The 24,056-nt window shown below is 41.0% G+C and overlaps 1 protein-coding gene across 1 annotated transcript in view; it reads right to left on the bottom strand.

Moving 5' to 3' along the window:
• Positions 1 to 24,056, bottom strand: part of MSANTD1 (Myb/SANT DNA binding domain containing 1) — a 42,962-nt gene that overhangs the window by 2,958 nt on the left and 15,948 nt on the right. Inside the window, exons 3-4 of the mRNA XM_065634735.1 lie at positions 16,332 to 16,596; positions 6,767 to 7,051 (exon numbers count right to left, since the gene is read on the bottom strand). Of these exons, the coding sequence (XP_065490807.1) occupies positions 6,767 to 7,051; positions 16,332 to 16,596 (550 nt within the window). The remainder of the gene's footprint in view (positions 1 to 6,766; positions 7,052 to 16,331; positions 16,597 to 24,056) is intronic.

The raw sequence follows: 24,056 nt of genomic DNA on the forward strand, positions 1-24,056 counted from the left end.
AGAAAGTAGCTATGGTAAATCCTCCTATGTGAAACAAGTAAGAACGAGCTCCTAGAGCCACAGGAGGGCTTGCGCCCAGGCAAAGTAAGCCCTGATGAGGATGGTCCTTAACAAGGAATGAGAAAATCTGAGGTGTGTCAATGGCAGTGATCTGCACTGAGTATTGCACGACTTTCTTGACAACTGTGGCTGACATTTGGTTTTTAATTTCAATTGGGATTGGAAAAAAAAAAAAAAAAGAGATGGAGTGATTCAGATTGAAAGACCTAAAATAAGCTTTCCTTTTAAGAGAAGGGGAAAAAAAAATCTTCAAAGTGTTATCCTAGAGTCTATACAGGATTTTATTTGTTTTTCAGTCAAACAAATGTGGTCCATCAAAAACCTGTAAGACATATAACCATATATCCAAGACAATAATTGTCTTGTGCAGCTCCAGAGAGGAAAGAGAGGCAAAACGTCTGGTGGTGATGGCAGCTACTGGGAAACTGTATCAGCAGTACCTGCAGTCTGCTAATAACCGAGAAAGTACCAGCTGAGAAGTGCTTGCTCAAAATTGGGTTTCAGCACAGAGAAGTCCCCCCAAAAGCCATGGCTCAAGCATTCTTCAAGGTCTCCTAAGTACTCTCTGTGTTTGTTTACAATTAACAAACAAGACTTGCTAATTAGACAGCCTTAATGGAAACGAAACACTTACTTCAGACAACCCTAGCTTTGGTGGTGTTTCCAATCTCCTTTTCTCTCCGGCCATAGTGACTATCCATGAGAGGGTTTTATGATCACCTTCAAGTCCATAGTAAGGACTTGGCATTTACAATTCTCTCTTCTCGCAGAATAGTTCTTGAAGGAGAGCTCTTGAGAAGGGGTCTACAAAAGAAGGATCTAAAGAATCCAATTTACAAGTAAAGAACCCTCAGCAACATGAAACAATGTAAAATGTCCAGTGATGCCTGAAGGAGTTATTTGAATACTGAAGTGTTTCCTCAGAGAGTGAGCCATCTTTCTTGAGAAGTTCTGGGTCTCCTAGGTAGCACGCCAGAGAGATCTCTCCAGTGTCAACAATTTTTTATTATAATAATAAGTCAAGAGGGAAGCAGGGATAGGAATATGGGTTCAGCACTGAGTAACCCACCAGCATCAGTATCCTCAGACAGTTTCAGCTGGGAGTATGTCTAGTTGGAAAATCTATAGGCACAAGCATAAGAAATGATCAACATTTACTGTAGCAAACACCGATCAGTCCCTATTGCTGATTCTCCATGTTGCATTCCTGTGCAGCCAACACCTCTGGGGCAACAGGGGTGCAACAGATCCTGACAGCATCCACAGCCTCTGCCAAAGCAGTATCTCCACTCTTTGCCACGCCGAGTCTCTGACTGTGAAATCTGGAGGGAAGAGTGGTCTAGGAAATCCAGGACCTCAAATCCAATCTGCTGATATTCTTGGGCCTCCAGTGTCTACGACAGGGATCCTCCAAAACAATTGGCACTGGCATTCCCCTGAGCACACAAATCAAGTGTGGAAGAGCTCTGGGGTTGGGATCATGTTCCAAGTAGAAACTTGCAAAGTTATTTCTACGCTATGCTCTAAAACAGACAGGCAGGGTTCAAAGGAAGCAAACCCAGGGAAACAAAACGTTCCCTCTCATCTAGGAGGCTGAGCAGAGGAGACAGTATGTATTGGGGACCGGGGAGAACAAAGCAAAACCTCCAGATGTAATTAGGCAAGTCTCAAACGCATTTGCTGTCCTAGCTAAGATCAATTTAGTTCACTGTTCGATTAAAAGTTTCTTGATTGCCTACACTCAGCCAATAAGGGTCATTTCAAGGGATGTATGTGAATAATTAACAAAACGACTTGAATACAAAGAGCAATCTGTCTACCAAAATGTGTTACCTCCACAAAACTATAAAAACAATACTTTCTTTCTGACTACTTCATGGCCAATGGGTCTCCAGTGCCATTGGTTTCTGGAATTTGTGGCTGTCTTCTACGAACAGCTGTTTCTGACTTGGTTGTGCAATTTTAGCTATGTACAAAAATGAGTAGACCTCCATAACCCATATCTTTATGGAAAATGATCTGGGAATAAATAATATTAATATTAGAGATGGCACAAAGATCTTCAGAGCTTGAGGACTGAGAATCAGGGAACCTGGATCTTCTGGTTAACTAGGCTCATTCAAATACAGCCAAATACATCCAGGAATTAATGAGGCTCATCCTTGAAGTGTAGAGAAGAACCACAAAAATGGCTTGGAGCCTGGGCAAAGCACCTCGCTATGATAACAAGTCTGCATAATGAGTTAAGATGCACTACATAATGAACATAGCCCAAAGCTCAAACTTCTTTGTAGATGCTGCCCATTCAGATTTTAAACAGCCATGGCATAATTTTAGAAAGATTAAAGGCTTTACCAAAACTGTTATTTCCTGAATTAGCATCCTCACCAAGTTCGATGAGCTTCTATTAAACAATTCATATCTTGGTTAATTCACGTTACCAATTCTTACTCTGTGTGTGTAAACCTTCTGTACCAAATTATTTAATCTACATTTTAAAATTAAAGAATATCAAAGATAGTACAATCATGGTACACAACTACCCTGAGGGAAAAAGTGAAAAATACTGAAAGGGTCTACAATATAGTGAAAAGAATCATAGAATAGTTTGGGTAGGAAGGGACCTTCCAATCTCATCCAGTCCAACCCCCACCATGAGCAGGGCCATCTTCATCCAGATCAGGTTGCTCAGAGCCCCGTCCAGCCTGGGCTGGGATGTCTCCAGGGATGGGGCATCCACCATCTCTCTGGGCAACCTGAGCCAGTGTTTCATCACCCTCAGTGTAAAAAATTTCTTCCTTATGTCTAGTCTGAATCTCCCCTCCTTTAGTTTAAAACCATCACCCCTTGTCCTGTTGCAACAGGCCCTGTTAAAATGTCTGTCCCCCAAGAAAGTAACATCTGAAAGCTGAATTCGCTATATTCACACTAGAAACAAAATAGTGGTTCAAGCAAGGGATTAATCACTGGAATAGATCCCTGTAGGGAAGAGTGAATTCTCCATCTTCTGAATAAATCAGATCTAGACTGGATATCTAGTAAAAAAAAATTCCAAGAGTCAAATAAATTTTAGGAACAAAGAAGTGGAGGACAACAGAGATACAGGACTTCCAAGTGCAGAAGTCCTCTGCTGAAGGGAAGCATGTCACAGAACCCCCACCGTAACGTTCCCGGGCTCCACACCAGAATGACTGAGTTCAAATGGATGGATGGTAAAAACATGGATGGTATTTAACAAGAAATCAGACTAGATGACATGGTGGCTTTATTAGACTATTAATCTATGAAAGTTACTCCTTCAGCCTCATTTTCAGTACAATAGAAATGGCAGAACAGATGAAGTCAGAACCACATTCCCAGTCTTTATAATCATGTTCTGCCATTGCTTCAACACTGAAAATAAAGGCTATAAATTAGTGCACAGGGTGAAAGAAACCACTATTTTCAATTAGATAAAAAGTAATTTATAGTGGTGTCAGGAATTTTGATTTTAAAAGTTTAAGCTGCAGTACAAGACTCCGCCACATTGAATTAAATTATCTGACCATAATACTATAATTCTATTATTGTCAGATGTTTTATGGACATTGCAGTATAATACAAGCTTTGTGAAAGCCCAAGAACAGTGTTAGAACAATACTAAACAAATAGCAGGCATCCCACTAAAGAGAAATAAGGATTCCAAATGTTTTTCCCATCTAAAAATTGCAACAAAAATTAAAAATTAATTTTATCCCATGTTAATTGGATAACTAGCAACATTTGTTTTTGTAAGAAGGTCCTACACTCAGAGAATTTCAAATAAAATGCAAAGAAACCCAGTTTCAACTATTTTTTGCTTGAGAGTATATATATATTGATTGAAGTATAAATCTTGACATTTTGCTCTATCATGAAAGCTAAACATTAAATTCAATATTTTTTTTAAGATGTCATTTATATAGCCAAGTAGCCTCCCGCTATGTTCAAAGATACTGTGGAAAAAAAAAAGCTGACACTCAAAAGCTGTGTTTGAGAGTTTAAAGTTTTCAGAAGTCTAAAACCTGACTTTAAAAAAAGTACTGTTTGGGGTTTTTTTCACTATCTATTGTAGCCATAACATCGTGATTTTTATTACTGAAGAAAAATACCCCATAGCATAAGTTTACTTTGCACACAACTGGTCTGTGTATAGTCTACTTCACAGAAAAATAAGGAACATATGGTTATAAAATATATAGCTGTAAAATGCATCTATATTTTACATGTGGATATGTGTGTATATTTTGCAAAATATGTTTCAAAATAACTGGCTTGCATAGCTGTAAAGTACAAAAATTGAGAGGGAAATGGAGGACATGAAATGTTCTTTTAATTTCAGATCCCAGTATTGTGTTTAGCTTTCTTTTGAACCTGTTAGATCAACTGTGTACTGTCTAGAGGCAAAGGCATTTACAAAAAAGCCAAGATGGACCCAAATGCTGATTCTTTTCTCTCTTGTTGGCTATTTCAAAATGTTTTTCAAATACAAAATGACATGCTAATTGCCTAAGCTGAAAATTGCTTCTCAGTTCATAATTTTCTACTAGTAACTCTAAAAGAATTTTCTTCCTTGTCTTACCATGGCAGCTCTAAGTGATTTTAACCCATCTGATATTTAGCAAGCGCCATATTTTCTTCTGGGCAAAAAAGGGTTCCCTACTCTTCTCTCATTCATCAGGCTAAACTAAACAGATCAAAGTGGTACAAGCTTTTGAAAACCCCCTATGTCTATTATAATTCTGCTTTTCCTCTTTCCAGATACCTGCCCCATTAATATCACAACTGCCTCCTATTTTTTAATGTGATCACGATGCTCACCTGAAATGTTACACTGATCTCTCAATTGGTATCTAATGCTCAACGTTTTCCTTTTTTTTTTTTTTTAAACACAGCGGAATTGCATTTTAACTTGTGAACATGTACATACCTTGCTGTTAAATGATATACACAATATTATACCGCACAAAATTCTTTTGTAGTGAGAGCATGGCTGCATTCCTAAGCTAGAGAGCAACATGTTATGGAAGTCCTACCACAGTGACAGCTCACCTGCCCTTCCCTCCAGTTCCCAAGCCCTGTTGCACAAGTTAGGTAATTACTTTGGACAAAGTAAAATAAAATAAAATAATAAAACAAACAAAACCACTAAACCAGAAGCTGGCTAAAATGCATTATAGCCCAAATTTTCCAGATCTTATTGCTATGGAAATAGTTAAGTCCACTTTAGCTGTAAATGAAAACATCTACACGAGAGTGGGAGTCCACGTGCAAACTGCAAGCACAACAGAGATGCACTTGTGGTTGATTAGCTTGACTTCTGCAATGACTTGTCTACAATCTGAAATGAAACCTGGTGTGGTGACCCTCTGTCCCCCCTTGCCAGTCACCTACGGTACAAAATCGGTGTTGTCCTGGACTTGTCTCTAAGCTGAAGAAATTTAACATCTGGCATTTTTTAAAAGTCTGATGTTATCAAATAGTCTAGTGAATAAACTATACCTCATGTTTGTGGAAAAGTGACCTTCTAATTAAATATTATCATTGGAAATCAAATTATGAATTGGGAAAAAATTATTGCATCAGAAATGTGATCTTGGAGTCTGCAGATCCTAAAATCAAGGAAGACTCTGTACTGGGGATATCAACTACTTAAAATGAGCTATGATAAATAAAATGTTGCTTGTGAACAAAAAGGTTGCTACAGTTCAAGAATTATACACCATTATATATATTTGGTTGAAAAAAAAAACGTTTTTAAAAAATAATCAGCTATTCAAGGGGTATTTGCTCAAACGATTGAATGAATTTACCCTAGTTTTACACGTCCAAGAGCAAGCCTGGAAACAATAATCAGAACTTGTTAGGTTGGTTCTTCTTCCAGCTCAACACCTTCTCAGTTGCATGACTGACAGATAATTTTACTGTTATAGTTAAAGCCTCACATACTCATGATAAGGATCTCTAGGATCGACTTTTTCCTGCCAGAAAACTGTAATCAACTCTTATTTCACACCACTTTAGATGAAAAATGAGACCAGTAAAGTCTAAAATCTGTGTCAAGTGTACAATCCTGCCTTTTGTTAAAATGCTGCTTCCCAGAGAACTCTAATCTTACCAAAAAAAAGAAACACGTTTGCATTCTCAAACTAGTGTTTACTTCAAAAAAGTGACATTCTCGATTGTATTTAAAATGTTGCAATATACTTTCAAACTGCATGAGTAGCATTTCAGTGTCCACAGAAACATTTAGCTTGCATCTTTTCGCCATTTTAATAATAGCTGAAGCCAGAGGAACTTCGTATGCATTAGCAAAAGCAAAAGCAGAGCAAGCCAAAAATCATCTGAGCAGTATGTTATAACTCTGATTGCGCTGCAGGACTCTCTGGAACCTGCCCATACTCCTGTTACAAACACTCTGCCTCATGTGAGCAGTGACATGCGTGCTGAGTTTTGGCAATATTAGACAACTTTCTGCCCAGTCCTCCTACTCCCTTCCAGTTTCTCATAAAGAAATAAAGAAAATGCCCTAGTTCAGCAAAGTGGCTGAGACCAGGGAAGAGATCTGGTTTGTGATTTACAGAAAAGATCCAACAGCTGTTAGAGAAAAATGTGCGAGGGTGTCCCCTTTATGTGGGAGATCCGGTTCACTCTGTGAAATACAAGAAAGGGGGAAAACAAATACTACCTCAGCTTGTAAGAAAGTAAGCTTGACGAGCTCTCCGAATGTTCGTCTTCAAAGCACTCTTCCCTTCCTTCATATGTAAACTGGTTATACGGCAAATACAGAGGCGTAGACTTGGCCGATGGAGACTGCGAGGCCTCCGTCTGTGAAGTAGAAGGACCTGGTTGCTGATTTTCGTGCATTTTCACATCGCTGTGGTCTGTCACTTTGGATAAGATCCTATCAATGGTTTTGTAGTAAGGCCAGTCAGGTGCAACAGTTTCACTGTCAGTCATACATTTTAATTTCCTGTAAGAAAACGCACATAATTTTAAAGCTTGTTTTCCTATAAAAGCACTTTTCATACAGATGTTCTATCCCAAAACATTCGTTCTGGTCACATTTAGGAGTCAAACTGAATGTTTTTAATGAGAATAAAATTAGACACTTTTTTACTTTAATCTCCAATTATGCCCTTCAGTTTCTTCTCCCATACTTGAGCTGCGATTGAAAGTTCCATGTAAACCTCAAATGAAATTACATACAAATAAAGAACATCACAACTTCTAATGAAAACAGTGCTATGTTGGTTGTAGAATAATTTCTCTTCCCCTTAGAGAGTGCCAGACCAACCAATCTGACAGCGATCCCTGACAGCCACAGTAGGCAACACACCGCAGCCTTTACCAAACTGTGGGCAGCACTGCCCAGCCATGTTTTGAAGAATGAATATTTATTTTCCATGATGAATACGAGTGGCTATAAAGGTAATTCATATCCTTTTCCTAATATTGCCTAAAAGCTCTCAGTTGCCCAGGTAAACATCCTAGTAACAACCATGAGGTATACATGTCTGTCTGTCTATTACAGAATAAAGATCAGTGTACAGACAAGTATAGAATTTCATTAAATTTAAAAAATAAAAAAGCTAATGTATTATAAACAGCATGTACAAAAACATTACTGTGAAATGAGACTATCAACCATGACTTGGTCTTTCATATGCAGCTTATCATGAGATCTGTTGTTCAGTCCTAACACAAAGTTCACTGCTATCTCACTTGGTGCCCATTGCTATTTTATTTACTTTTACTGAGAAATATAAAACCAAGGTGTATGAATGAATTATATAACTCAAAGGAACTGCAGTGCCCAGCTAGAGTCCCAAACTTTCTTTTCATTTGCCTTTCCCAGGTGGGATCTTGTTACTGTAATTCAAAATGCAGCAAGGGAACAAAACAGGAAAGGCAAGACCGATGACAAATGCCCCATTTTCATAAACCAGATTTAATTCAAATGTATAAAAAGCCAAACCCAATCTGATTCTCCCAGTTAGCAAGTTTCCATTTGAAAAAAAAAAAAAAAAAAAGGATAAAAACTATCCCTGGACACCTAACCCACCCCCTTTTCTTGAAGCCTTTCAGGTTTTTCCTCCTCAGAATCCATCCTGCCCACACTGGTCCTGCAAAGGATAGAATTAAATAACATGTAAACATGATAAAAACAGTGACAAACTTAAAAGTGAGAACTTGAGGTTCTTCCTTTTAAACAGCTCTCAGCCTAGGGTGAGGGGAAATCCACCAGTGAGAAAAGAAGGCAGAAAGATTTGCTTAGATTTTAAAGGCATTTAAGGATTCTTTTTTTTTCTCATCCTTGCAAGGTCTGATGAGCTTTTCCAGCTATTTAGAAATGCACATCATAGTCCTGCACAGCAAAACCTCCAGAGCCATCCATATTTTTATGCTCTCTATGCATTCTAAATTTTAATTTCATACATGTTTCACAACCTGCTGCTGCAATTTCATAGTCAGAGAATGTCTAGCACAACCTACAAATACATGCATATCCATCAAGCACAGATACAAAATAGCTAAATATAGGGCTGACAGCAAGCATCGCTTGATATTGATTATTTTTAGTTCAATTGTTTTGGCTATTTGCATGAAAAACATATCAATTAAACCACTATAAGCTACTATCCAAGTCTACATTCCACATTTCTTTGCCCATGGTGAAACCTCCAATATATTCAAGCAATGGGGTTTAAAACATGACCATCCTCAGCTGCTCACTGCAACGGTGAGACAATAAGAACCCGTGTGTGACCACAGCTCGGCCATGCCAGCGCAAAGCACAGCAGCTGCATTTAGACTTCATGGGACGTGGTTTGAGCCTCCAAGACCGCAAAACATTGTGCCAAAAAAGATGGGGAAAGCTCAGAGCTGCTATTCTGCTGACTCTGCTCTGGGGGCAAACTCGTGCTTAGCCTAGCGTTTAGCCGGGACCCCCCAAGTCCTCATCAACGGAGCTGCTGCCCAGCCAGTCTGTCCTCAGTTTCTTTCTGTTCAAAAGATTTGACCGTCCCAGGGGCAGGACTCTACATTTGTCCTTGTTTGATTTCATGAGGTTCATGTCAGCCCATTCCTCCAGCCTGTCTAGGTGCCTCTGAATGGCAGCCCCCCACCAGTTTGGCATCATCTGCAAAATAGTGAGCATGCACTCCATCATCTCCTCCTTCGGGTTGTTGATACCGAACAGGGCATGTCCCAGGATAAACTCCTGCGGTCCTCCCCTTGGAATGCGCCTCTAGGTAAGAGTACAAGCCGTTAGCCAGTACTCTGTGAGCCTACCGATCCGGTCAGTTTTTCAGCCAGCTGGTAGCCCATCCATTTGGAGTGTAACATCCCAACTTGGATACAAGGATGTTCTTGGATACAAGGATGTTCTTGGAGACCATGTCAAAAGGCTTTCCAGGGGCAAGCTAGAAAACATCCATTGCTTTACACCTATCTGCAGATATAGTAATTTAATCACGAAAAGCAAGCAGGGCAGTCAGATATGATTCACTCTTAGTAAATCAGTTCTGGCTATTTCCAGGCACCACCTTCTCCTTCGTGTGACTGGAAATTGCTTCCAAGTTGGCTTGCTCCGTGATCTCCCCAGGAGCTGAAGGCAAGCTGATCAACTTTTAATTCCTCCTCTTGCCCTTTTTGAAGATGGGTTCAACAGCAGCCTTTCTTCACCTTCAGTCACTAGGGACCTCCCTCACTGTTCAGACTCTCAGAGGTGAGCCCTGACTCAGTCCTTTCCCACTGCTGGTATTTTGTCTAACCCTGCTCCAGGCACACCAGCCTGAGACCTGGGCAGTGAAGACTGAGATAACGAAGGCTCAACCGTCCTCACCCTTATCACTTGCATCTGCTGTCACTAAATCACCCACCTCATTCACCAGCAGGCCCACATCTTCCATGTTTATTCCTTTACTGCTTAGCAAAACTTTTCAGGAGTAGGTATTTTGCCCAAGTAGGTCAGTACCTTGGTTTTCATGTCTGAGCTCAGCTCAGCCCAGACCCTATTTTTTACAAAACTATCCTGATTTTGAAAGAAAAGCTATAGTTTATTATCAGCCCACACAGCTGTAGGGTTGCAGCTATATAAAACCAGGTATTTCTCTTGCTCTGAATGCATAGAACGATCGCTAATTCTTCCACTTCTGACTGCTTACCATAGCTCTGGGCTAAAAAAAAGGGATCATTACCAGGAGGTAGGCAAGAGAACTTTGTTAGCTTAAAAGCAGCACCAGCAGCAACCACCAACCTGTATGGAGTCTGGCTCATACATAAAGAATAAAAGGATGAAACAGATGGAGAGATGAGAAGATAAGGGGGAAGGGAGTGTCAGTCCTTTGGAAAAGAAGTTGGAACACTGCAGGTGGAGGCAAACAGGGAGAACAGTCACTGCAACAATGCTGATGCTAAAAACAAAGCGAAGAGCTGACTTGGTAATACTAATATCAAATTTCAGGATTTGCTGATTTTTAAATATTTTTTCTACAACTGCCAGAAGTCCAGAAAACCAAGTGAGACAGCTGAGAGTTTCTGCCTGGATCGAGGTAAGAGCAACCCTGGCAGAACTGAAATCTAAAGTGAAGATGAAGTTACTGCTCTAAGTCAGTCATTACTGTAACTCATCACGGTAGGTCTTAGTTGCATCCACAACATGAAGCTAGGTTTTTTGTTTGTTTTGTTTCTGTGTAGTTTTTGTCTGTTTTAATGAAAAACCAAGAAGTCAGAAGGAAACAGGACAATAGTAAGGCTGGGATGCAATAGCTCAGAAATGAGAAAAGAAGATGAGCCAAACATTCAACCCTTTGAAAACATATATCGGGTAAATCACTGCTTGAGCGAGCAAGCCAGGCAGAAGAAGTAGGTAAGAAACAGGGGTGAGAAAGTCAGCAGAACTTGTAAAATAAATTCACACTGAGTTTATCTAAACCTGTTGCTATTTCATGAGGTTCTATGAAAATCCAGCTGAGAGCAGAGGCAACTGAGAACTCTTTCCAAAACCTCAGGGATCAAAGTCAAGTTTCCAGCGGACAAATATCTGAAGTCAACCCAGTTAATCTGAAAGGTGGTTGCTTGTCTTATTGCACAGAAGTGAATAAATTAATGGGCTTTGAGATCCCACCGCCAAAATGCTCCACTGAATGGGCTGAGACACCAGTTGAATAATTTGTGCTGCCGCTGACCTTTCTTCAGAGTTTATTCTCTGTGCCTATTAATCCACCTTCTAAAATAAAATTATTACAATATTGTGTTCTAGAAACGTTTTTTAAAATCATCATTATTTAGTCAGTAAAAAGCAAGCAATCTTTAATGTGCCTTTTCTTTTTACTCTTTGCTCAAAATAATATTGCTTTTTTATTATTATTACAGTATTTGATATTACTACTTGCCTTAAGGAATGGATACAAGATCAATCTCCTGGGGTTTCTGAGAAAAGCTTTCAAAATAAATAATAAATACCAACTGTTCACGAGCCAATCAATGCTGAGGAAAAAGAGATGTATGAAAGTACAGTACTAAGTTGTGTATCTGCTATAAATTATTGAAATTAAAGAGAAAGCTGGTAAAATATTCAAATTTGACTTTCTGAGGTAATTTGGCTGCGCTCATATTTTATCATTTGCTGTAGCAGAGGTCAAATATTCCAGTTGCTTAATGTCATAGAGTATAGCAACGGATTACACAGGCACAATGTTTAATTGCTCTCATGTACAAATGAAAATAAAAAATTAGACTAATCTTTTATTCAAATCATGAGACTGATTCAAATTTACCAATCATTAACATTAATTGACTGCAATTCAAATCAAAAAGCAACAGCTGCATCCTGTTTCCCAGGCTTTGGGGAGGGTGATGTTTTTGAAAATAATAAATTGACATTCACACAGCTCTTATTTTTAAACATCAAAAGGCATCAGTCAAAGCTGCAGATCACTGTGCAAGCTTTACAAACCTGCTTCTTTTTTATAAGCCCGTGTGTATTATGCCAGTGGAAATATTATAACAACAGATAGAGTGCACTGTTACACATTAGGATCAGCATATTAGCGGTGACAGGACAGTGCTTTCTTTCAGAAGGACTAATTGTAGGTTTATATGCGCTGAATGCCCCAAGTAACCTCCATAATAGAAGGAATTCAGCACATATTCCAAGTGATGCTAAACTGCAACAGCTGGCATGCTAATCTCAGCAAAACTTTCGACGAGCAGCACATCAGAAAGCTTAACTTCGAATTCAGCCCTTCCTCCTTGCAAGGTGGATAAATAGGGAGGTTCATGCAGCTCACCGCACTGGCGTCTTTAAAACTTAACATTAAAAACCTGGTGGCTGACCTATGCATAGCAGATATTTCAGATTCTACTGCAATTCCTAAAAGCAGAATTTTACTCTTTTTTTTTGGGTTTTTTTTGGGTTTTTTTGTTTTACTCAAATTTTGCACCTGCAAAAAAGATTTTCCTTCCACCTATGGTGCTGGGCAGATTTTTCCACACAGCCAATTTCCACGGTGGATGAAATGGTCCTTTAATATACTGAGACTCCAGTAAGAATTACTTCAGGTCATGGTATATTTTTCCCTGAACAGTTTCCTCCAGATGCACTTGGAGGAACACAGGAACCGCTCCCAGAGCCGCCCATCGTCCCACTGCCTCACTCTGGTAAAAGGTCAGTGCAAAATTCTTCAAGAATCATTTTGATAGACAGGTTTTGGGGGAGACATTCGCCCATAAAGACGCTTGCTTACTTTTGTATCGACGGCTAGTAATATTCTGAAACCCGTTGTCTTTTCTAACTCTGTCTAATTTGAAGACAAACAATGTCTGTGCTTTTATTTTAAAAATCTGATCTTTAGTAAAAATAATAATAATAAAACAACCTACCGCTCTCTTGGTGTCAATGATTTTCAGTGGTAATGAGTTCCACATGCTTATTATGCAGTGTAATACGAATTTATATGCCTTTAACTAGTTTTACATTTCTTGCCTTGCAATTCCAATAAATAACTTCTTGCGTTACGGCAAAAGAAATATCTGCTTTATATTCTGAAAAATAGTACTGTATATTTTTATGCACCTCTACAACTCCTTTATATTTCTTTGCCTTTTTTCCAAGTGAGTCACAAAATTTTCCATTTCTCTTAATAAAGCAAGCTTTCCACATCTCAGCCTAATTGTGTTTTCTTAAACATCTTCTCATCCTCTTGTCACCTCGTTGAAATATAGGGCAGTCAGAAATAAACACAAGGATTCAAGGAGGAAATAATGACATAAAACCAATTTATATAATGGCATTTTAACATTTGAATAATGTTTTTACCTCAGATGTGAAGGAATGGGATACGATCACCCTAAAATTGCTTTTCTGACGGATGCTCACGTGCACTTAGCTACACCTGAACTAACTTTATCTGGCAGCACAATATTCCATGTAGGATGCAAATGCACCCAGAATCAGGGTGAACATTTGGGCCGTGAGCCCATCCTGGGCTCCGCGTCTCTGTAACCCTGCAAGTAGCTGCAGCAACTGCAATAATTACTAAGAAATGCTTCTCCTCTCCCTGTGTATGTTTGTCTGACCCCTTCTGCACAATAAATAACGGCTTTCACTAGGCCAAATAAGCAAAAGAGTATTTACAGAACTGCATCTTAAAAATACATGAGGTTGTCAGACTGGAAAGCACCTTTATGAGTGCATTCACTGCTTTCTGTTTCAGATCTTTAATCTCTGTTTCAAGAGTTGTCCCAAGATATGCCACTTGTAACACTGAACTTGGTTAAAAGGATTAGCAGAAATATTCAAGGACTGCTTTTACAGAAAAAAATGTATGCGTACATGCATATACATATGTATAGAAATTTGTAGGGCAGAAATTTTATTTTCTTTTATGAAATTGTAGCACATTGCTAAATAATACTGTTATCTGATTAAATGTTCCAATCTGGTTAATTTCTGACTACTAAAGTAAAGGGTCTTGAAGTGGTGGGAAGAAATAACTGCTCGGGTGCAGAACCACCCCCTCATTCCTGCTGCTGGTGCTGTGTTCTCCCAGGTCACGCTTACTATCCCTACGTAATCATTACAAAATATTATCTCAAAATAAAGCATTTTCCCACTCTCAGGATCTTCTTTTTCAGTTCATGCCACAGTGCAGTGATGATGCCCAGAAATACAGCGAGGTAAAGCATCTTCCTCAAGTACTCTCCGGGAACTAAAACACGGATTAAAAGTCAGCTGCCTTACAGCAAAGCCAGCAGTCAGTGGCAACTCACATCGTTTACAGTTTCATCACAACGTTTCCTATCCTCAAGCACCAACAAAAAGTAAAACTAGAAATTTTAAGCCATAGCTTTAGTTTGTTGCTGTTCTCTCTGCCACCTCGTCTTGAGAGCAAAGCACACTGTAAGGACAAACAATAAGAAAGATGCATTTCATATTCAAGAGTACAAAATGAAACAGCACCGTGACAGTGCAAGGCAGTTTTCTAACTCTCCTAAATTAGCATCTTAAACAATAAGCAGGGAGCTGTAATGCCCTGCAGAATAGAAAAGCAGCACGACAACATGCAGCAGAAGCAACCTTAGAAGTTCATGGAAACATAAGAAATTTTTTTTAAGTGCTGTGTTCCCCCAACATACACACACACACAGAGTGCATGTGTATGTGAGTGATTTTATTTCTTCCCTTCCCCCAATGCAACTTTAAAGTAAAAACAATTAGAAAAACTGAGTCTGATTGATGACAACACTGTAAATTTAGAACAAAGGCTGACAGAAATAACCTATTCCACTTGGCAATTACGGCACTTAAATATCGTGCAGTGTTGCTAGACACCTGTAAAATCCCGGTGCCACGAGACGTATTTCTCAGCAGGGAGGACGGCAGATTTAGCAGACTAAGCAAAGGCCTGGTAGCCAACAACTCCCGACTACTAAATCTGCACCCGAGTGTGAATTGCTGGGTGATGCTGGGCAAAAAATCGTCTTACTTCCAGCTGTTCCATCAACAGTCTGGGTGAAGAAAATTATAAGGATTGCAGCAGGGCTAGTACAACGTTTTGGAGACATTAGTGTTTGCTACGAAACATCAAGTTTAATATTATGGGAAATGATGTTAAAGATTACGCTCGTGGATCACACAAATGTAGAAGGAGGGCATTCAAAGTTAAAGGGTTTACAGGATTTTCCCTAGTTTTCTATTTGATGAGTAGTCTGTACATTAAATACAGTAAGGGTGCCTTACAGAAAATCGAGCAGTTTTAACATGGTTGCCTGCTGTAATAACCTTTTTTATTATTAATACGAGCTTTGAGGAGAGATTAAATAAGAGAGTCACATATTTGATTTTCTTGCATTACAAGCACATAGCGAAAATCACCACTCAGGATTTCCAGTATGAGGCAGTTTGTGCCTCGAAGAGATAAGAATTTAAAAAAAAAAAAAAAAAAAAGGCGGGGGGCAGGGGAGGGAGAGGGAGGGAGGGGAAACATGCAAATATTTCGGTTAAGTTCTAATTATTTTTTTTTCCCTGCAAACAACAAATGCCTCGCATTTTCTAAAGCCAACTTCCCCTCCTGACTGACACTGCCTGTTCTTTATCATCCCCCTGTAGACACCTCCACCCTCCCCCCGACTCCTTTGGAGCGGTATTGACGGTGCACATTGATTCTCCCTCTGCAGATCTAATAGTTCTTTCGCTGATGCTGCTTATAATTATAGCAATGTGTGTCACTCAGTAATAAGACATTCCATTATTTTTGGCACTGTGAAGTGTAACTCTTCAACTCACAAGAACAAAATCCAGGAGCCTCAGCCCCCCCCCCAAAAACATTATTCTGTATTTTTTTTTTTTAAACTTTGCCTTGCAATACCGATTCTCACTGGCCACTTCAAACTGCAGGAGTTTCACTGCAGGGAACTGCTGCCAACCTAACACAACCAGTCCCCTCAGCAAAGAGAGAAAATAAATAAATCTCTTTTCCCCACTAAATACATTTCCATCCCTCTGCATTATAACAACACTAACTAATTATAAAGAAACAAAGTTGTCCCGGAGTTTGACATGAAATGGGCGAAAAAATTAACAATGACGTAACAGCACTGGCAAGAGAGAATTTTAAAAGCGATAGGAACAATCTTTAATCTTTTATCGACAGAATTCCTGTAGGAGACTTCTTTCTGAAAGGCAAAAATCACGGCGTTGCCCCTGCTAAAATCTCTTAAAATAAAAAGAATTAACTGAAGCTTACCTGTACTGGAATGTCATATTTGTAATTTTTATCTTTATTTCCTCTCCGTGGCGAATTTCTCCAGTCATTTCAAAGAGTTTGTTAGCCATTTTCTCATAAACTTTGGCATTCCTTTTAGTTTGTTTCAGCTCATCAAAAAATTCTTCCCAAACCAGCATTAAACCTCTCATTTCTGCATCAGTCCAGTTTCTGGCCCTCCTGTGTTTCTCAGTCTGAGAAGAGACAATGTAACTGGGAATTTCTGCTGCAGCCATTGCTGACTGACCTAAAAGGGTTTTAAAAGAGGACACTTAATATAGATTGAGTTTTTAGTTCAGGTTTTTTGTAGTGCAAGACATGCATATGTAGATAAAGAATTTGAATGACAACAGAACATATGAAACCTTTTTGCAACAGCTTGAAGCTTGAGTGCACAAAATGGGGCCTACATCTGACAGGCAGGAATTTAGTTAAAAGCTTTTAAACAGAGAAACGTCATTTTGATGTCACGTTTCCATAGCAACAGAGCAACTGCATAAGCTACAACAACAAAAACCTTTTAACTGAAAGCCAAAGAATCAGGACAAAGTTGACAGGCCATCAATATTAAAGCTTTTAAACACTTTAGGTTTAACAAAAAAAGATCTATGCAGCCTTTGAGCAGCTACTTTTAAGTTTCTACTTCTTTTTTAGCTTTTTCTTACCTTTTAGGCAGACAATCTGCTAGCAGGGGGTCATGGTCGCCTGAACGAGCTTTTAAGTTGCGCCTTGACAGACTCTCTAGGAGGCTGCAAGGACTGAGGCCATGTACACACACACAAAAAAAGCCTTTTCTTTTTTTTGCAAAGATATTCTGCAAAAAGCTTCAGCCAGCTTTATGAAAACTATACATCTCTAAGCTAATAAATGTTTAAGCAGGCAGGCTCATTAAAAAGGAGCCTGCGTCTGGGTTTAAGAACATGCACAAAACAGTATTTAAGTGTTTAAATATAGAGAGAAATGTATATACAATTTCAATATAAAGACACTTTTCTTTTTCCCCGAGATGTTTTGCTGCTGATAAGCACACACTGCAGTCCTGTCAGTATGAATTTGCCTTTGTAGGTATGTATTACTGTATGTGTATTTTGTATTCCTAGTAATTTAGATGCTATTTATGCAGCCTGTGTTCTGCCTTAGGACTGCAGCAGAAGCGTTTCACCTGCTTTATGGGGAACCTAAAAGGATTATTCAATGAGTTAAAAAAAGGCTGTGAGATGCTTAGAACTGTGAATAAATTGCTTTGCTGTAAAACAAGCATTTCGAGCTGGTTTCTATATAGGGCTAAATTCTGCCAGCAGTTATACCAGAGAAGCAGTGCTTATTCATCGTATTAAATATTGTGCAACACGAGGAGTGGGCCAAATTCTGCCCCCGCTCACACTCGTGCGATCCGACAATAATCTTTCACGAAACAGCGAGATGCGTGAACTGCATTAATTCAAGCGGCATGACCAGCTAGAGAGAAAGATGTTAATTTCCTACAGTCCAAACATAGCCCCGTTATGTAAAATATAAATAAATAAACCACGGATCTCTGGTATTATTATTATTATTATTATTTTCTGTTTCAGCATGTAAGAGCAATAACCACCTCACTGCAGGGCATTTCCTGAAGATTAATGACAGGCAGGGGTTAATGGCCCGAGGCTCACCCAGTCAGTCCTTAATCCCCAGGAAATGTTCTGTGCCTCAATCCTTAATGCTTAAGTATCCTATAAATTGTAAGTCTTCTCATAACCGCATCCTTGATTTTAACAATAGTTTAAAAATGCACAGCTTGGTTTGCATCCTGGAGATGGCAAAAAGAGCACATAACGTCCCTAAAAGGTACACTAGCAAAATTTGTAGTATTGTTGCCTTCTTTCTGTTTTATTTATTCCACTGTTTATTACAAAAGGCACAACAGCATACCATAGAATAAGGGGGGTGGGAGGAAATCACACGTACTGTACATAAGAACTTCCACTGCTCCAACCCTGAACATGTCTCTGTCAGAAATATACCTGCTGAGTCACTGGCTTCCTTAACAAAAAAAAAAAAAAAAAAAAAAATCCTCTACCTTCCAGATAACTACTTTTAACTAGTAATATGACAGCCTAGCAACTATTACCTTAAAAATGTATAAATAGCAGCATATGTTGTGGTGATGATCTTGCATGGTTTGTCTCTTGGGTGGCCAGCTGGGAGACATCACATGATCAGGGGACAGATGGTGGTCAGAAGAGGATCAGCTGGTGACACGTTCATTTTAGTAATTTGTTGTTTTATTTTGTTCTGAAATTCCCATCACTTAACCTTGGGTGCCATGTAGCTATGTTAATACAACCGTACCAAACTCGGCCGGCTGTAGGGGCTGGGGATCACCAGGACAATTCTAAGGCAGCAATGCAGTGGCCAGGAGAAAAACAACACCGGTGTCTCTTGTTGTGGTGCTGGGGCTGACTTGGGACCAATGCACCCTACTGCAAAGCCAAGCTTGCTTTTCAACCTTTAATCATCCATTAGAGGTTTGTTTTTCCCCTCCAGACTTTAATCCACCCAGGTTCTGAAAATGTTGATTGACACCACCGAAACCTATAGCATGATATATACATTGTAAAAACCCAAAGATACGTACGGTCTCGGCTTTAAAGATTTTTTTTTAATCCCATTTCAAGCACGACAACCAGGGCAGGGTGGGAGAGAACCTGTCCAGCTGCAACAAGTTCTTCTTGTGGTGGTCCACGACTGTTCCATCCCCTTTCCAGCCCCACGTGCCCGGCAGACGCGCGGCTGCTCCTCGTGCTCCGCACGTCTGAGGGACCGTGCCCAGCCCCAGCCCCGGCATCCTGCACAGGGGGGAACGGTTGTTTCCCTGTACAATTCTCATCTCGTTACTTTTCTATACGCTGTTTCCTATTAGTGTTATTGACAGATTGATATAGTGGCATAGTGCTATTTAACGTCTGCTAAATAAAAGAAATGCTTTCTAATAATGCCTCCCTAATTCCCCTCCCCTTGGCATCAGAAGGGAATCCAAGTTTCCAGGGCTCAGGTTTTGTCCCCTCCTCTGAGAAAGTTGTTGATGTTAATTATGGAGAATCCACGTCTCCTCTGCCTCGCTGAAGCACAGTGACAAGTGATTGACAAAGTGACTGTTTCCCTATGTGGAGCTGGAAGCAAGGAAAACATTTTTACCCTCAAATAATCCCCGCAGTCCTCACCAGAGCCAGGCGAGGAAACAAAACGTCTCTCCAGGCTGCACCTCTCTCTGCTGGTGTTCTGCAGACCTGCGTGGTCTCCGGGAGTCACTAAGCCCTGGTCCTGGTCCCTGGGTCAGGAGAAGCAGCAGAGACGGGACCTTTGGGGAAGAGCTGCCCTTCCACAGCAGGAGAGCACTCCCTCCCCAGGACTGGGGCAGCCGTAACTGTTCTCTTCAAGAAAATAAGGATGTCTCTTCTATTGGAAACCACTAAAATACATAACGGAGCTTCCGAGGACACTGTTGTAGATGACTTTCCTCTGTAGGAGGAAGCTGTTCTCCTCCTCCACTCTCCTGCTCACCCCAGTCCCTGCTCTGACAGGCACCGCGATGAGAAGTCTAGAAGATATTCTTACGAACACTGTCCTCAGTGGGCTTGAGGATCTCACTCATGCCCTTCCTTTTAGTGCACGTCTGCTCCTAAGAGCTCAGAGGAACATGACTTTAATGATCCTCTTGCAAATCTGTTCTTCATATCATCTGTCTAAACGCCCTACCTTTTTTTGCAGTCATTATATATCAGCTTGAATAACAGCGCTCGCAGCTGTTCCATCTTTTATGGGGATCTCTAAAGATAACAAAACCCAAACAGGGTAGAAGTGTTTCAGATTTGCAGATGTGGATGTAATGAAGTTTGCCTACAGACAGCTCAGACAACTCCATTAATCCTAACATATCTGTTGATGATACTCGAAGTGATCTGTGCTAACCAACTGCGTATACAGCCTTCAGCTTTGCAAGTGTGGGCTAATACATGCCAAATAAAACTTCCTTTAGCCAAGTTTTAGGGAAAGGGGGTTTCCCTTGCGTTTGCAGGGAGATAACGGCCCTAGTCAGTCAATTACTGGAGCTCAACCCATAAACCGAGCCATTAAACTGTGATTACAAAAGAGCGTGTCTGATCCTGCTGATGTGGGTTGTGGTAGGAGAAGTCAGGCAGCACCTTCTTGGAAAATCAGAATTTATTCCATTAGGACACAGGAAACTTCTGAAACTTCTCCTAAATATACCGTGTGTGAAAACCAAATGGGCAGCTGTCTAGAGAGGTGCTGACACACAGTTTGCTGCTTATTTGGATTTCAGAAATGGAAGTACACTGGTTTTGGTTCAGGTAAGTCTTGAGAACAATTGGTCTGGTCCCAGTTTTAGCATTACTAGCAGCAAACACCCTTTTAGGCAGCGACCCTGAGCAGTGCCGCTGGGAGGAGGAGGTCCTTGCTGGAGGGCCGTCACGAGTATGCATCACCCCTCAGACACAGGTCCAACTCTCTAAAACACAGCGGTATTTCTGTAGGGCATGCAGTAACGTCTTGATTCCATTTAACTCAAAAACCAAAGCTGCTCGTAGCCTTTTGTGTTTAGGGCAAGCTGTCAAAAGCAAGGTCGTCCAAAGCACGGGCTTGCCCCTGCTCCTTTCACTCCTCCACTCTGGCCCACCAGGAGCGTAACACATGTGTGGGCAATAGCAAATCTGGAAACCGGATAGTGGCTGCAGAGCATGTGTTCATCCTCTGGTTATTTCAGTGCTGGCACACCATGATAACTGTGTTTAAATGGGTGTAAAAGTATCACAGAATCACAGAATGTTAGGGATTGGAAGGGACCTCAAAAGCTCATCCAGTCCAATCCCCCCGCCGGAGCAGGAACACCCAGATGAGGTTACACAGGAAGGCGTCCAGGCGGGTTTTGAATGTCTCCAGAGAAGGAGAATCCACAACCTCCCTGGGCAGCCTGTTCCAGTGTTCCGTCACCCTCACTGAGAAGAAGTTTCTTCTCACATTTAAGTGGAACCTCTTGTGTTCCAGCTTGAACCCATTACCCCTTGTCTTACTGTTGGTTGTCACCAAGAAGAACCTGGCTCCATCCTCGTGACACTCACCCTTTATATATTTATAAACATTGATGAGGTCACCCCTCAGTCTCCTCTTCTCCAAGCTCCAGAGCCCCAGCTCCCTCAGCCTTTCCTCACATGGGAGATGCTCCACTCCCTTCATCATTTTGGTGGCTGCGCTGGACTCTCTCCAGCAGTTCCCTGTCCTTCTGGAACTGAGGGGCCCAGAACTGGACACAATATTCAGATGTAGTCTCACCAGGGCAGAGTAGAGGGGAAGGAGAACCTCTCTCGACCTACTAACCACCCCCCTTCTATGTATGTGTCTGTTTAAAAACAAAGCATTTGGGTTTTGCATCGCACTGGGATACTGTTTTAAGCTCAACGCAGCTGCCCGCAGGTGTTGGGAAGCTGTCTCCTGCCCCACATTTTGCTGCCCCCCACGCTAAAATGCTCACTTTCTAAAGTCTTACTAAAAATGATGGGGCTTAGTGTCTCTAATTGCTGCACACTGCAATTTGCAAAGACCGATAAATGCGATGAGAGAAGAAATACTCTTCCGCTGCTTCTGAAAAGCTTGGCCAGAGGAGATGGGCAGGGAAAGGTAGATGGTGCCTTCTTTTCTCCTCCATGAAACCAGCGGGTCCATGGCAGTGAAGCTGTTGTGCTCAGGGGAGCGCTGGAAACCAGGAGCTTACCCTAAGGTAGGGAAACAGCCTGCAGACAGCAGAGCTGGGCTTGGGAACTCTGATAAGGTCCACGCACCCTTCAGTCTGCTGGTCTCATTGGGTGATGGAGTCGTGTGGGTTTGCAAAGGCTCAGAAGCTGTTGAAAACCATAAGGGTTCCGAACACAGAGCCATCGGGTCAGTGCTATTAAACTGCACGTGAACCACAGCTGATGTGGTCCTATAACCTGCGAGGGAGGGCTACGACAGCATTCGTAAAGGAAGCAAAAAGCTCACCAAACTGCAGGAGGTCCTATGACAAAGACAAAAAGAAAAAAATATATTTAGGCTGCAGAAGTACAGTAGGTATCTCGAGGTACATAAAAAAAGGACAGTCCCTTTCATCAGAGGCTCTGCAACCTAACTGGGACATGCCACACGGGAAATAAACAGGACAGACCAGGAGGGACAGCAACAAAAAGCAAAAGCCATTGCATGGTTGAATAGCTTTGATGTACACCTAAAGTAAATAATACCTGCGAAGAGGTCTAACAGAAATGGGTGCTCTGAAGGAAGCTGGCTGAGGGGAATTGATCCTGGCTAACACCGGCCAGAGGAGATTTGGATATGTCAACACTTAAAACAAAAAGAACAAGAAAAATTACTGTTCCCAAACGAAAGCCCTGCCACGGGGGTGTGCGGCAGGGCTCCCTGAGGGCAGAGCAGGGCACTGGGCAGCCCAGGAGGCCAGTGGTCAGAGATGGTGCAGGTGAGCTGGAGGAAGCTGGAGAGGTTTTTGATTTCGGTTTGCTAGACCACGTCCTGCTTGAATTTCACTGCCATCAGAACATTTCCCAAAAGCATTTTGAACTTGCTGAACTGGCAGATTCTGACTGAAAATATCTCCTTTGCCTATTTTAGTAGTAACCATGGAAGCCAGCTTTGCACAGACATTCTGTTGGAGAGAGAAGAGTGGTGAGAGACAGCGAGGTGAATGCAGACAAGCTGGGAAATGGGGCTTCAGCAGTTTTTGTGGTCAGATCAGGCAGCATCAGCACAGACAAGGGGGAGAACTGGAATTACGTGGGTCTTCAGGAGGAGCTCACAGACTGCAGGGATCCCAAGGAATCCACTGCTTTGAGAAACCAGGTATGGACTGGTAATGCTGGTAGTAATTAGATTAAAAATTACAGTACTAAGAATTTTTTTTATTACTTTGCATTTTTTTTAAGTTTAGCAGAAACACAAACACTCATGCTACTGCCTCTAGTTTAGTATCTTGGGGGAAAAAAAGACCCTTATGTCCACAAGTTAGGAATAACCACTCCCAAAATGTCTGGCACTTACAATATATGGGGGCAAGATGCCAGACTAGATGGCCTTTCAGTCACACAGGATCCTAAATTTTCAGGCAGGCAGGGAGAGACCAGCAATATTCTTAAAAATTTAGTTGTATAGTGTAGAGAGCAAAGACATCATTTCTACATGCATCATACTCCCAGTTCAATTTATGGTAAACAAGAGTATTTTTGAGATTTTCTTACTCTTAAGAACTCATTTGCAGGTCCTTGGCATGTGGAACAACCCTGCAGCATGTAGTATCAGGCATACTCCTTTTCTGGACTAATGAGTGTTACTCAATAAGTCCACCTCCCCGTATTCGGGTTTTAGCACATTTTAGCAAGCTACACGCTGGAAAGTATCTAGTTCATTAAAAACTGGCCCCAAACTGCTATGCAAATATTTCTCTTTCAGAAGTAAATTCTTCTGAGAACCTGTTCTGAACAGTTCCCTTCAGACGCAGACCGTGATTTAATCCAGTTTGGATCTGAGACACATCACAAAAGAAGAAAAATAAACCTTGTGCTGAGGTTCCCATGACTCAGCTGGGCAGGAGAAAAACGCCATGTCACAAAAAAACAGATGTCGGCAGCTGGTTTGACCGTGGTGGTACTGTGACCGTAC

The sequence above is a fragment of the Caloenas nicobarica genome, chromosome 4 (genome assembly GCF_036013445.1).
Source record: "Caloenas nicobarica isolate bCalNic1 chromosome 4, bCalNic1.hap1, whole genome shotgun sequence".
NCBI lineage: Eukaryota > Metazoa > Chordata > Aves > Columbiformes > Columbidae > Caloenas > Caloenas nicobarica.